We start from the raw sequence: 14,154 nt of genomic DNA, 5'->3' as shown, positions 1-14,154 counted from the left end.
AGTGAGTACCAAATATTGCTTTATTTTTCAAGGTAATCCAAGATTTGAGCCCTAGTAAATATGTTTTCAGAAAGAAGCCCATGTCGATGACTTACCGCTGATGGGTACTGTTTAAATTATTCTATATGAAGCATTATTTTAAATTTGAATGCTTCCTGCCTCCTCAAATGTCAAGTTTTTGGAGCCTGCCTCTTTCAGCCTCTTAGACATTTTAAAATTATACCTGCGTGCTTTGTTCAGCCCAAGGTTGTTATTTCTGAAGATGCTAGGAATCTGGAACCCAGAACTAATTTTGTAGGCGGTTTGTCTAAAATTCCCCCTTTCCCCCTCAAAAATTCTAGGCATTAACCATAAGACAAGCTACAGAATACGAATTAAAACTTGATAAGGAGCATTCATACATCAAATAATGAATCTAAGTACTTGTAAGATCCCACCCAACCTTTAATAATACCTTTCCCTCAGGGTCATTGTGAGGACTGAAAGATCCTGTACATGAAAAAACATTGTAAAGTACCATGTAAATGCTAGTTTTTTACGTTGAATTCCATCTATTAATGATCATCTAAATTCAGCAAGCATTTTCTGTTACTAGATTGTTAGCTATTAGGTTTATTAATATTTAGGTTTATTAATATTTTGGCAATATGTGGGATAATTATAGTGGAATTTATTTGTAGCAGGATTTAGCCTGTACCTGTTAATATTTTGGTTGCACTAACTTGTGATTTCTCTTAGTGTCATAGCACCCAGTATAATATCGTGTGATAAGAGGCATTCAAGAAAGATTTATTGTTTAAAGAAAGTTGTGTAGTCTGCGTAGATTAAATTGAATTGGTTTATTTCTTGTAATATTTCAAAATATATTAGAGATTCTGTTATAATTCTACAAATACCTGTTTTCCTATCTTTAAAATGAAAATAACAAAAGAACCCACCTCATTGAATTCATCCTGTGGATTAAATGAGATAATCCAGAGTATAGTACTGGTTTATAGTCAGTGTTTGATGAAAGCTATGTATTATTAAAATTATAGTTGATTTTTATAGCTTTTTAAATTCATTTCACAATTATTTGTCTGCTACCTTATATTCCAGGAGCAGTGCTAGACTGTTTAGCTAGATGACATGTTCCTTGTCCCTCTGGGGCTATCATCATATTTTATTCCCCAAGTACATCAAAAAAGAGACATTAATTATTATCTGTGTGTGTGTGCGTGCGCCAGTTTTAAACAACATTTAGATGCAAAAAGGGGATAGAGAACAGTGCTGTTCAATAGAAGTAAAATGCTACATACATAGGTTTAAGTTTTCTGGCAGCCACATTAAAAAGTGAAAACAAATAGGTGAAATTAATTTCAACATGTTTTGTTTAACCCAGTATATTTGAAGTATTATTTCACTATGTAATCAGCATAAAAATTATTACTGAAGCATGTTTTATATATATATATTTGTGCTAAGCCTCCCAAACCTGGTATTATTTTGCACCCACTGCACATCTTGATTCAGACTAGCTACAATTCAAATGCTCAGTGGCTGTATAAGGCTAGTGGCTACTGTGTTGAACGGTAAAGGTAGTAAAAATTCCCAGTGCTCACTTTTTCAATATAAATGTAAATACGTATCTAGAAGTACTCCTAGGCTGGGTGTGGTGGTTCACACCTGTAATCCTAGTACTTTAGGAGGCGAAGGTGGGCGGATCACTTGAGGCCAGGAGTTTGACACCAGCCTGGCCGACACAGTGAAACCCTGTCTCTAATAAAAATAGAAAAAATGAGCTAGGCATGGAGGTGCACACCTGTAATTCCAGCTACTTGTGAGGCTGAGGCATGAGAATCCCTTGAACCCGGGAGACTGAGGTTGCAGTGAGCTGAGATGGCACCACTGCACTCTAGGGCGACAGAGTGAGACTCTGTCTGAAAAAAAAAGGAAGACTCCTTATTGGTTTACTTAGCTAGAAATAGCCTCACAGATTCTGCAGTGGAGCGGAAACCTAAAATGGTCAAGAACAAGAGTTTTTCAAATGGGGTTTTCATGTTGGTACTAAGAGTGTAAAGGAATGTCTGGCAGGTAGTTTTTGGTGGCAGAAGTAGCCAGCCTCAATACCTATACTTTGTTAACCTTGTCTTCCTTTTTCAGTTATTGGTAAGTTCAGTTCAGCTCATATTTACTGACTTCTTGTTACATTTATAGTCCTGGGTAAATACAAGAAGAATAGAGGCAGGTTTGCCACCTGTAAGGCTTTCACAGGTTAGTGTGTGTGAGAATGAGTAACTATAACCCTAAGTATACTGGAATAAAGGTGTGCACAAAGTTAGAGTGGCAAACAGTACTTTGAGTATTCTTTGCCTAGAAAGGGGGCAGGTAATTACCTTATTATCCTTAAACATTATATTTTATGGGTGTGAATATTTTCTGTGTGTCAGTAGTTGAACTATCAGGTTGAAAAAAGGAGGAACATACACAAGGTTCAGTGAGCAGGAGGAGGGAATAGATGTGCCTTGAAAAATAAGCTGATCGGGGAGGCAGGGGAGAAGCATGATTAGACTTTGTCTCCTGGCATCGACTGTCATCTTTGGGCAGGAAATCTATCCTCTGTCTCATTCTTCTACTGAGCCTTTGCTGGGTGCTGTGGCTGGCTTAGCTACTTCCTACCTTGCTACCTAGTAGTTCTATGTCCTTTGGCCATTTAACATCCGCTTTAGTCATACCATTTTTGCTGAAAGTAATTTTTAGTAAAATAACATTTTATTTTACTAAAGTAACTTCTTTAAATATGTAACATATAATAGTAGTATGTAAAATATCCAATCAATGAAATAGTGTGTACAATATTCATATGTTCCCCCAAAAAATGTATACACAGAAGTGTACACAAAAGCATTATGTTGCACATGTTTCTTTGTAGTTTTTTCACTCATCAAGACGTTATGGCTGTTTTACCATATTTATGCAGATCTAACTTATGGTTTTTGGAGGCTGCTGGTGTTCACAACGTATCAACAATTTAATGTAGTAACCATTTTCATACTGATAGACGTTTAAGTTGTCCGAGGTTTTGTCGTTGTTACATACATCTGAGGCCTTCTCAGTCATCTCAGCCTTTTAGAACAGCTTTGTCCAAAAGAATTTTCCGCTATCATGTGAATGATCTATAGTTTGTGCGGTTTTATATGGTAACCACTAGCCACATGTAACTATTAAGTCCTCGAAATTTGGCTAGTGTGACTGAGGAACAGAAGTTTTAATTGTATTTAATTTTAGTTAATTTAAATTCAAATTTAAATTAATCAAGTTGATTAATCAAATTGAAATAGCCACATGTGGCGGCTAGTGGCTACTGTATTGGGCATCCTAGCTCTAGAATCTCTCTCTTCCTCTGAACAATAAAAATCAATCATTAGCCATACTGTTTATTTTGTATACATCAAAGACTATCTTAAAATGTTTCCTTGTTCTTTTGACTTGTTTTTTGTCTATAGAAACTATTTTTTATACTTTTAATCTGTAAAGTTGAGTTCAAGTTGTTCAGTTATTTGTGCTTGAGATTATAGTTGTGAGTTTCTTAACTAGACTGTGAACTACTTGAGACAGGGGACCGTCTTTTGTCAGTTGTGTCGTCAAAGCCTAACACAAGCCCAGTGTAGAGTTGGCCCTCACATATTTTTGATGGCTGGATATGTAACTCATAGGAGAGTTTTCTGTTTATTATTGATATGGGAATACTCTAGAAGTTATTCTTTTTAGAAATCCTAGAAACCATTGTTTTCTTAATTACCACTTTCTTTTAAAGCAAAATGTGGAATGATCCTAGTTTGGGGGTCCCCAAGACGACTAACATGTTTAGTGATTCTCTGAAAGAACTCAAAAGACTCAGCATAGAGCTGTAACCATGCTTAAGATTTATTACAGTGAAAGGATATAAAGCAAAATTAACAAAGGAAAAGGTTCATGAGGCAAAGCCTAGAAGACACCAAGTGGAAGCTTCCTAGAGTCCTTTCCCAGTGAAGTCACACAGGGTGTACTGAATTCCTTCAGCGTTGAATTATGGCAAGCAACATGTATGGGTTCTTTGATAAATCTGCTATTTTATTAAACCCCCAAACATTGAATCTATTTAGTTTAGTTACATAATTGCTTACCTAGATGAGCTATATTTAATAATATCTAATTGTTGGAGGGATTTCAAACTCCTCCATCCAGTGTAAATGTAAAACACATTGCCAATGAGAGACATAATAGTAGAAATTGTCTGCACCTAATTATACATTATACTTTACTTATAGGACATTGGCTTTTAACTTTTATTTGACCAGTCAGATGGCCAAAGATTTAGAGCTCACATGGCAGAAATGTGTAACTACTTTTGTCCAAGAAGAAAATTCTATGGATACAAGAATTCAGTCGCTATAGTTATCATTTATGTAAGTTTCAGAATGTTAGCAATGGATGTAACTGTTGATTATATTCCTTTTTTCCCTATTGGTAGTTACGTATTGGTAATGTAGCCAACCATTACATCATGATTTAAGTTTTGTTATACTGTTTTCTAAATAAATAAACTTTCTTACTCTGAGAGATAATATTCAGATGGCTAATGAGACTCACCTGGGAATAAAGTTTAGGCCGGGAAGGGTTGTGGTTTTCTTCTGTATCAAACCTCTCAAGTGATACGATATTTACTTTATCTTATTCTAGTCTGCAGTATTTTCTTTGTCTTTCCATACTTGAACCTCCTGTATTGCTGGCCTTATTTTCTACATACTAGGAAATTTATACCTCAGATTCTGATGATGTTTATGTTTTTGGCATCCTAGTAACCTTTATTGGATGGGTAAATTTTTCTGATTCTAAGTTAATTTGATCAGAACTTGTTCATAGAATCAAATAGTTGCAACATTATTATAAGATCCATTTGCTTATATAATTTGAAGAGATAAATTAGACATAATTTATACTCTAAAAGCACTTACAGTGTGCTGGGAACTAGGGACACAAAGGTGAATAAGAGGTCATCCCTGTCTTTGGTATGGCTAAGTGGCAAGTACATGGGATGGGTTTTAGTGTTAGATTGCTTTGATACAGTCCTAACTTCAGTACAAGCTTCAGTTTTTCATTTGAAACATGGTGATAATCATGATTTTCTATAAAGTGCTTAAGAGAATGTTATAGTTAGTCTTCAATAAATGCTAGCTGTTGTTATTCAAGGAATCACTACAGATCAGATCCCCAAGCTGGATTGGAATAAGGCTAGAGTGATATATCACTATCGAAAGATTGCCTGGTTGGGGCCTTTGCTATTCTAGGTACATTTCTTTCCTTGAACTTTTTTTGACTCTCAAAGGTTGAACTTCAAGACTCTAGAATACTTCTTTAATTATAATGCTAGTATATAAATACAATTTGAATCTTAGAAGAGTAAGATTATACTATTTACCTTTTTTTTTGTGATGTTGCTTACGTGCCTACAGATTCCTTATAAGTGGAGGAAATAATTAGCTTTTTAGCATTTCTGTCAATAAACTTCTTTCCAATGGACTATTTAAATAATAAGCAAACATCATAAGTAAAAATGTCAAGTAATTGAGGAAGGTAGAATTAAGTAATGTTCAAAAGCTTAATCATTTATTATGTCATTTTTTGTACAATGAATAAGTTTTAAAAGTCTCTTCCAATATTAAATTATTAAGGAATTATGTTTCTGTATATATCATGCAAGCATATTTATTCTTATATTTTATGTTTTATCTTTTCAATTTAACTGAATAGACACTATTATCTTACCATTCTTTTAAAAATGACAAACACACTTATATATATAGAATTTAGATCAATTTTTCCTCAGGACAAGGGCTTATGCAAAGATGAGTGAGTCAGCATTTATTGAATCTAAGGCTATGGGTAAAATGTGAACTAAGAATACACTTTTGTAGTTCAGGTCTAGTTTTATAAAACATGACTCTGAAAAGTTAAAAGCAGATACTGCTTTGGAGTTTTACCTCTCACTTCCATTGGATGATCATATCTTGAATTATTTCGTTCCACTCATAACTTTATTTTCTATTTATACTGATTTATTACTATGTATCTCATATAGTAATAAAGTATGAGCTATCATATTTTTTAAAAAGAGGAATAGTTATAAACATTATATATTGTCTCATCTTCTAACCATGATGAATAGTAACAAAGCCCTTTTTTATTTCTCATAATTTATAAGTAGATAACACTACTTATGATTTTCATTAGAGAACTGTCTGAAAAATTATGCTCTTTTTTTGCAGCCTCTTGAAGTGTTGCCAACATGTATGTTTTTTCTGAATCCAGTGTTGAATTTTTATACTCTGTTTTTTGTACGCTTGATTTCAGTGAGATGCTGGTTTGTGTCTCTCTTGCTTGTTTTTTTCTTTATGTTTTGTCCAATTTATGGGGTGAAGACTTGCATGATGGCTCTTTGTTTCTGTTATAGATAGGTTGGAATCTATCTTTGCTGTTAGTCTGCCAAGGTAGAATGGAGGAGTGAACTGAGACATGAACTCCTATCCACGTTTTGCCATCATCTAACTTTGTGATCTCTTTGGGCCTCAGTTTAATCTTCAGTAAAATAAAGTTGTTAAACTAAATGAAGTTGATAAGATATCTTCTGACTCTTAAAAAACAATCCCAGGATTTTTTGAATATGGTAAACACATAACATGAAATCTACCTTAAAAAATTCTAAGTGTACTGTACAGTATTGTTAAGTATATGAATATTTTTGTACAGTAGATCTCTAGAACTTTTTTTTATTTTGCATGACTGAAACTCTATACTCATTGAACAGTAGCTCCCCACTTCTCCCTCCCTGACTGTCTGGCAACCACCATTCTACTTTCTGTTCTAAGAGTTTGACCACTTTAGATGCTTCATGTAAGTGGAATAATGCAGCATTTGTCCTTCTGTGGCTTATTTCACTTAGCATTGTGTCCTCAAGTTTCATCTAAGTTGTAGTATGTGATAGAATTTTTCTTTTTAAAGACTGAATAATATTCCATTGTATGCATATACCACACTGTGTTTATCCATTCATCCACCGATGGACATTTAGGTTGTTTCCATCCCTTGACTATTATGAATAATAGGACATGAATGTGGGAATGTGAATATGTCCTCAAAATCCTGATTTCAGTTCTTTTGCATAAACAACTTCAAGATCAATCATAGAGTAGATTAAAAAAATTTTTTTTGAGGAAACTTCATGCCGTTTCCCATAGTGGCCACATCTTTTTACATTCCCACCAACAGTGCACAGATGTTCTAATTTTTTCACATCCTTGTCAACACTTCTTATTTTTTTTTGATAATGTTAATCCCACCGGGTATGAGGTGACATCTCATTATGGTTCTAATTTATGGTTAGAAAGGATACTTAGTGTGATTTCAGTCTTAAATTTGTTAAGACTTGTTTTGTGATCTCACATGTGATCCATCCTAGAGACTGTTCTGTACGGACCTGAGGGAGAACATGCTGTTGCTGTTGGGTGGAATGTTCTGTGTGAGTTTGTTAGGACCACTTGGTCTATAGTGTTGTTCAAGTCCTCTGTTTTCTTATTGATCTTCTGTCTGGATGTTCCTTCCGTTATTTAAAATAGGATATTGAAATCTTCTACTATTACTGTATTGCTTTCTATTTTCCCATTTGGTTCTGTCAATGTTTGCTTTATATATCTGGGTGCTATGATGTTGGTTGCATATATATATATGTATATATAATTATCGTATTGTCCTGGTGAATTATCCTGTTTATCATTATATAGTGTCCTCCTTTCTCTCTTGTGATGATTTTTGATATGGACAACCTTGCTGGCTTTTGGTTACCATTTGTATTAAATATCCTTTCACTTTCAGCCTAGTGTATCCTGAAATCTAAAATGACTCTTTTGTAGATGTCATTATAATGGGATCTTGTTTGGGTTTTCAGAATCCATTTAGCCACTGTATGCCTTTTGATTGAGCAGTTTAATCCATTTACATTGAAAGTACTTAGTGGTAGGAAGGGACTTACTATTGCCATTTTGTTAATTGTTTTTTGTCTGTCTTATAGCATTTTTTTTGTTCCTTGTTTCTTCTCTTGACGTCTTCTTTTACGTTTCATTAATTTGGTAGTGACACTTTGATTCCTCACTCCTTTTCTTTTTTCTTTTTTTCTTTTTCTTTTTCTTTCTTTTTTTTTTTTTTTTGAGACAAAGTCTCGCTCTGTCGCTCAGGCTGGAGTACAGTGGCATGATCTTGGCTCACTGGAACCTCTGCCTCTCAGGTTCAAGTGATTCTCCTGCGTCAGCCTCCCAAGTAGCTGGGATTACATGTGTGTGCCACCAATGCCTGGCTAATTTTTGTGTTTTTAGTAGAGACGAGACTTCACCATGTTGGCCAGGCTGGTCTTGAACTCCTCACCTCAAGTAATCCACCCACCTTGGCTTCCCAAAGTACTGAGATTACAGGCATGAGCTACCTCACCCAGCCACTCATTTTCTTTTGTGCATGTTCTACGTGTATTTTTTTTATGGTTGCCATGGGTCTTACATCAATATCTAACAATATTTTAAGCTGATAACAAGTTACATAAACTTCAGTCACATACATAAACTACTCTTTTACTTCTCCCTCCCTTTTTATGTTACCAATGTCACAAATTACTTCTTTTTAATAAAGTTCATCCATTTACATGGTTTTTTTTAATGTTACTTATACTTTTGCCTTCTAAACCCTGTACCAGAATTAAAAGTGATTCACGCACCACTGTTATAATATTATAGGATTCTTTGTTTATATATTGCCAGGAAACATTATATTTCCATATGCTTTCGTGTTGCTGTCTGGAGCCCTTCTGTTTTACCTTGCAGGACTACGTTTAGATTTTTTGTAAGGCATGTTTAGTGATGATGAACTCTCTCAGCTTTTATTTATCTGGAAATATCATTATTTCTCTTTTTTTTTTTTTTTCTGAGACAGAGTCTTGCTTTGTCGCCCAGGCTGGAGTGCAGTGGCACAGCCTCAGCTTGCTGCACCCTCTGCCTCCTGGTTCAAGCAATTCTCGTGTCTCAGCCTCCTAAGTAGCTGAGATGACAGACGTGCACCACCATACCCAGCTAATTTTTGTATTTTTCTTTAGTATAGATGGGATTTCACCATGTTGGCCCAACTGGGCTCGAACTCCTGATCTCAGGTGATCCTCCCGCCTTGGCCTCCCAAAGTGCTGGGATTACAGGCATGAGTCACTGAACCTGGCCTCTCCTTCATTTTTGAAGGATAGTTTTACCAGATATAATATCCAGTATCTTCGTTGGCAGTACCTGCCCACTAACTCCTGCCCACACCTTTCAGCACTTTGAATATATCATTTCACTCCCTTCTTGCTGGCAAGATTTCTGCTGAGAAATCTAGTCATAGTCTTATAGGGGCTCCCATAGCAGTCCTGTGATTCTTAATTAATTTGTTTATCAAGGAACTTGAACTCTGGAGGAGGGAAGAGAAAACATTGAGTTATATGAAGCCAGATCTTGAGACAGTCAATTATAGGGCACTTTCCAGCTTCTTTTACATTAAAGGTAAAATCCGAGTATTCATTGTATTTTCAGCCTCTGAAGGGTATAAAAGATTCAAGATTAGGAGGATCAAGAGCTGGTAATTGCATCTCAAGTAAATACATATTCATAAGGAAATAATTATTTAATTAATAATAATAAAAAAATTAGCCCATCCTTTATGCAAAAAGTATTTTCCACAGACATCTATCTGTATCTGTTTTTCCCTAGTGAAACAGTCTCTGTTTTATTTTTTCCATTTAATTGGGGACTTAATTTGGGCTACCATGCCTTGAGAACTGTGTTAAGTCTAAGATTATTTACTGTAAACATTTCCTACTTTGTTTATTTCTGAACTGGCCAGAGGAAAAGACACACCCTTACATACTTTTTTTAGGGCCAAGTCTCATAAAGGAACTGTGTACTCTTAGACATAAATACAGTACTTTATTTCTCTCCTGACACTATAATTACAACATTTGTTTGAAAGTCACACAACTAAATACGCTGGTTTATAAAATGTCACTAAATATACTCATTGCCCTTCTGAAAACTAAGAATCTGTCAGTGTGTCTTGGTAGAAATCTCTCTAGAAGGGGATAATGCATTGAGATCAGTGTAAGCCAATTTAAGATAACCGTTTGTTTTTAATTAAAATAGGAACTGAAAAGTCAGTTCAAAAATTTGTCTCCTTTCATTTGCCCAAGGTGAGAGTGATAGAATTTCTCTTCCAATCAAGTCTCTGCACTTGTTAAAAACATCATGCATTTTGGCTGTCTGTTGTGAGATCGTAGCTATTACATGCACAGCTCCACATGCTGCTGTGGTGTATCGTGGTCAGGGTCATTAATGAATTAATGTTTAATTGTCAATGTCTTGGTGGTAAAGTTAAGAGGATATTTTTTCACTTTTGAAATTGAATTAAAATAGATGTCTTCTAAGTTTAGAAGGAACAGGCTTTCTAAGAATAGAACAGATAGAGAAAATTAACAAATACAGTGGGCCCTTGACATCAGCTGGTTTTTCCTCTGTGGATTCACCAACTGCAGACAGAGCATATTTGGGGAAGAAAATAAAAATAACAATTTAACAATAAAGATAATATGAATAAACAATATAGTACAACAACTATTTACATAGCATTTACGTTGTTTTAGGCATTATAAGTAGTATTGAAATGATTTAAAGTATATGGAAGAATGTGCATAGGTTATATGCAAATACTGTGCCATTTTATATAACATGCTTGAGCATCTCTGGATTTCGCTATCCATGGAATGGGGTGTGCGTATCTGTGTGTCTGACCGTGCTGGAACCAATCCCTGTAGATACTGAGGAATGACTGCTGGACAACAAACTTTTGAAATGTAGCATATGGCAAATAAAAATTTTTGACATTACAGTTTGTGCTATCAAGTAAGTGCTTTGATTATAGTAGATATTTAGCAAATAATTTTGAATTGAATTTTAAAAAACCATTAAAATATAATTTACATCTCATATAATTCATCCATTTGGAGTGTACAATTCAATGGCTTTTATTATATTTACAGAGTTTTGTAAACATTACCACAACCAATTTGAGAACATTTCATTACCCCCAAAAGAAACCCCATGCCCATAAGATATCACTGCCTGTTTTTTCACCCTCCCTGACCACACCCTGCTTCTTACTTCCCCTATCCTAGACAACCACTAATCTACTTTCTATCTCTACAGATTTGCCTATTCTGGGCCTTCTACTCATATAAGTGAAATTATACAACACGAGGCTTTTGTGGCTGTTTTTTTTAATCTTAGCATAATGTTTCCAAGATTCATCCATGTTGTAGTATGTAACAATAGTTCATTTATTTTTATGGCTGAATAATATCCCGTTGTATGGTTATACTGTATTTTGTTTGTTTATTCATCAGTTGATGGGCATTGGGTTGTTTCCACTTTTTGGCCATTGTAAATAATGCTGTTCTGAAAATTCATTTACAGAAGTTTGTGTGGACATATGTGTTCTTTTTTCTTAAGTAGATAACTAGGAATCGAATTGCTAGATCATATGGCAATTCTATGTTTAACCATTTAAGAAACTGATAGAATGTTTTCCAAAGGGCCTGAACTACTTTACATTACCACCAGCAGTGTAAAAGGGTTCCAATTTCTTCACATACTTGGCAACTTTTGTTATTGTCTATCTTTTGATGATAGCTTTTGCATGATGTGTGAGGTGGTATCTCATGGTTTTGATTTGCATTCTATCATGTCTGATGAAATTGATCATATTTTCCTGTGTTGGCCATTTGTTTATCTTCTTTGGAGAAAGGTGTATTCAGATTCTTTGCCTATTTTAAAACCTTTTTTTTTGGTAAATTGTTTTATTATTATTATTATTATTTTATTTTTATTTTGATGGAGTCTCGCTCTGTCACCCAGGCTGGAGTGCAGTGGCGCGATCTCGACTCACTGCAAGCTCCTCCTCCTGGGTTCATGCCATTCTCCTGCCTCAGCCTCACGCTACAGGCACCCGCCACCATGCCTGGCAAATTTTTTGTATTTTTCAGTAGAGGCGGGGTTTCACAATTTTTGGGTTTTAAGAGTTCTTTATATATTCTAGGTACAAATCTCTTATTAGCTATATGGTTTGCAAATACTCTTTCCCATTCTGTGCATTGTTCTTTCACTTTCTTTATAATGTCTTTTGAAGGACAAGCATTTTTGCGTTGATGAAATTCATTTTTCCTTTTGTGGCTTGTACTTTTGGTGTCATGTCTAAGAGCTTTCTCTACCCCAATGTCAAAAAGACTTAATCCTATATTTTCTTTAAGAATTTTATAGTTTTAGCTCTTACATTTAGTTCTAAAATCCATTTTGAGTTAATTTTTACATGTTGTGTGAGAAAGGGGTCCAACTTGATTCTTTTGCGTGTGGGTATCCAGTTGTTGAATTCCAGCACTATTCCTCCAAGAGACTCTTCTGTCCTTATTGTTTTTTTCTGGGGATCCTTGTCAAAAACCAATTGATTATAAATGTAAGTTTTCATTTCTGGACTCTGAATTCTATTTCATTGATTTGTCTTTCTAATCTTATGCCAGTACCATACCGTTTTGATTACTATAGCTGTGTGGTAAATTTGGAAGTGAGAAGTTTGAGTCCTCAAATTTGTTTTTCTTTTTCAGGATTATTTTGGGTATTAAGGGTTCCTTGCTTTTACACATGCATTTATGATCAGCTTCTCAATTTTTGCAAAGAAGCCAGGTGGAATTTTGATAAAGATTGCATTTAATTTCAAGATCAATTTGGGAAATAATTATGTCTTAACAATACTATGTCTTCTGATCCATGAATATATTTGTTTTCACATTTTATTGTGTTATGCATAGAGATTGAAATGAGGACTTAGAGGGAAATTTTTGTCCATTGGCTCCTTTGTAGTACACTGACTTTAATTACTTCTTACTGGAGTAACCTAATTGAATGTTTCATTTTGTGAAATTTTATTGTTTACATATCTTAAGTGTTGGCTGTTCATTAGCGCTTTAAACTTCTTTGAGGCAGGATATATCTTTTTATTTTTTTGAGACAGGGTCTTGCTCTGTCATCTAGGCTGGAGTGCAGTGGTGCAATCATGGCTCACTGCCATGTTGAGCTCCCAGTGTTAAGTGATCCTCCCACCTTACCCTCCGAAGTAGCGGGGGCTACAGGTGTGCACTACCATGACCAGTTAATTAAAAATTTTTTTTGTAGCAACAGGGTCTTCCTGTGTTGCCCAGGCTGGCCTTCAACTCCGGGACTGAAGCTATCCTCCTGCCTTGGATTCTCAAAGTGCTGGGATTACAGGGGTGGGCCACCATGCTTGGCAAAGCAGGACGTATCTTAACTGCTATCATATTTCTCAGAAGTGATGTTATAGTTGTTCAAGAAAAGCACTTTTTGATTGGTGTTTGGCAGCTAATTATAAAAGTGGTAGAATACTAGTGATGAAATTATCATTAGCCAATAATAGCTAACTGATATATTCTAAGTCTTCCAGTTCATTCATATTCATATTATTCCTCTGGAAAAAAAGATAAATATTCCATTATGTATTACTTTTTTGTAACAAGGCATATGTAATATATTTTAAAAATTTATTTTAGGTGCCAAATCTGATTCCAGTTTTGATGTTCAAATTGGGAAGACCACTGGAACCTATATTATATAATGATATATTGTATAGTTTACCTAAGCTTGGTGTTCACAAGGTTAGTATGTTAATTAATTTAGTTGGGGAGAAAAGTGAGTCATGAATAATACATTGAATTCTTTTTAGTATTATGAAATTTTGAGCCCTAAATTTTGCCATAATCACTACTTCTCTTGTTGAGCTAGGAGGTAATATCTGAAGACAAAAGTATTTATTACAATATTTAATAATTAATTCTGTTAAATTACTTAGTATCCAAGTTTTCACTTTGGCCATTTTCTGAGATTAGGTCCTTATGTCCCCGGGATTGCTATCTAGCCCCTCCAACGCTATCTTTCATCCTTTAAGAAGGTGGGTAATATTGCAGCAAACTTTCTTTTCAGTCTTCATTTTATAACAAGGGGTTTAAAA

The 14,154-nt window shown here is 34.8% G+C and overlaps 1 protein-coding gene across 4 annotated transcripts in view; it reads left to right on the top strand.

Moving 5' to 3' along the window:
* FOCAD (focadhesin) overlaps positions 1-14,154 on the top strand; it is a 314,136-nt gene that overhangs the window by 119,611 nt on the left and 180,371 nt on the right. For all 4 annotated transcript variants that reach the window (XM_077966008.1, XM_028835129.2, XM_077966010.1 and 1 more), the window contains one exon: positions 13,697-13,801. In XM_077966008.1, coding sequence (XP_077822134.1) covers positions 13,697-13,801 — 105 coding nt within the window. The remainder of the gene's footprint in view (positions 1-13,696; positions 13,802-14,154) is intronic.

Source organism: Macaca mulatta, chromosome 15 (assembly GCF_049350105.2).
Source record: "Macaca mulatta isolate MMU2019108-1 chromosome 15, T2T-MMU8v2.0, whole genome shotgun sequence".
NCBI classification, from domain to species: domain Eukaryota; kingdom Metazoa; phylum Chordata; class Mammalia; order Primates; family Cercopithecidae; genus Macaca; species Macaca mulatta.
Note: the sequence above shows the minus strand (reverse complement) of the source record. Positions and strands in the feature narration are given on the sequence as shown.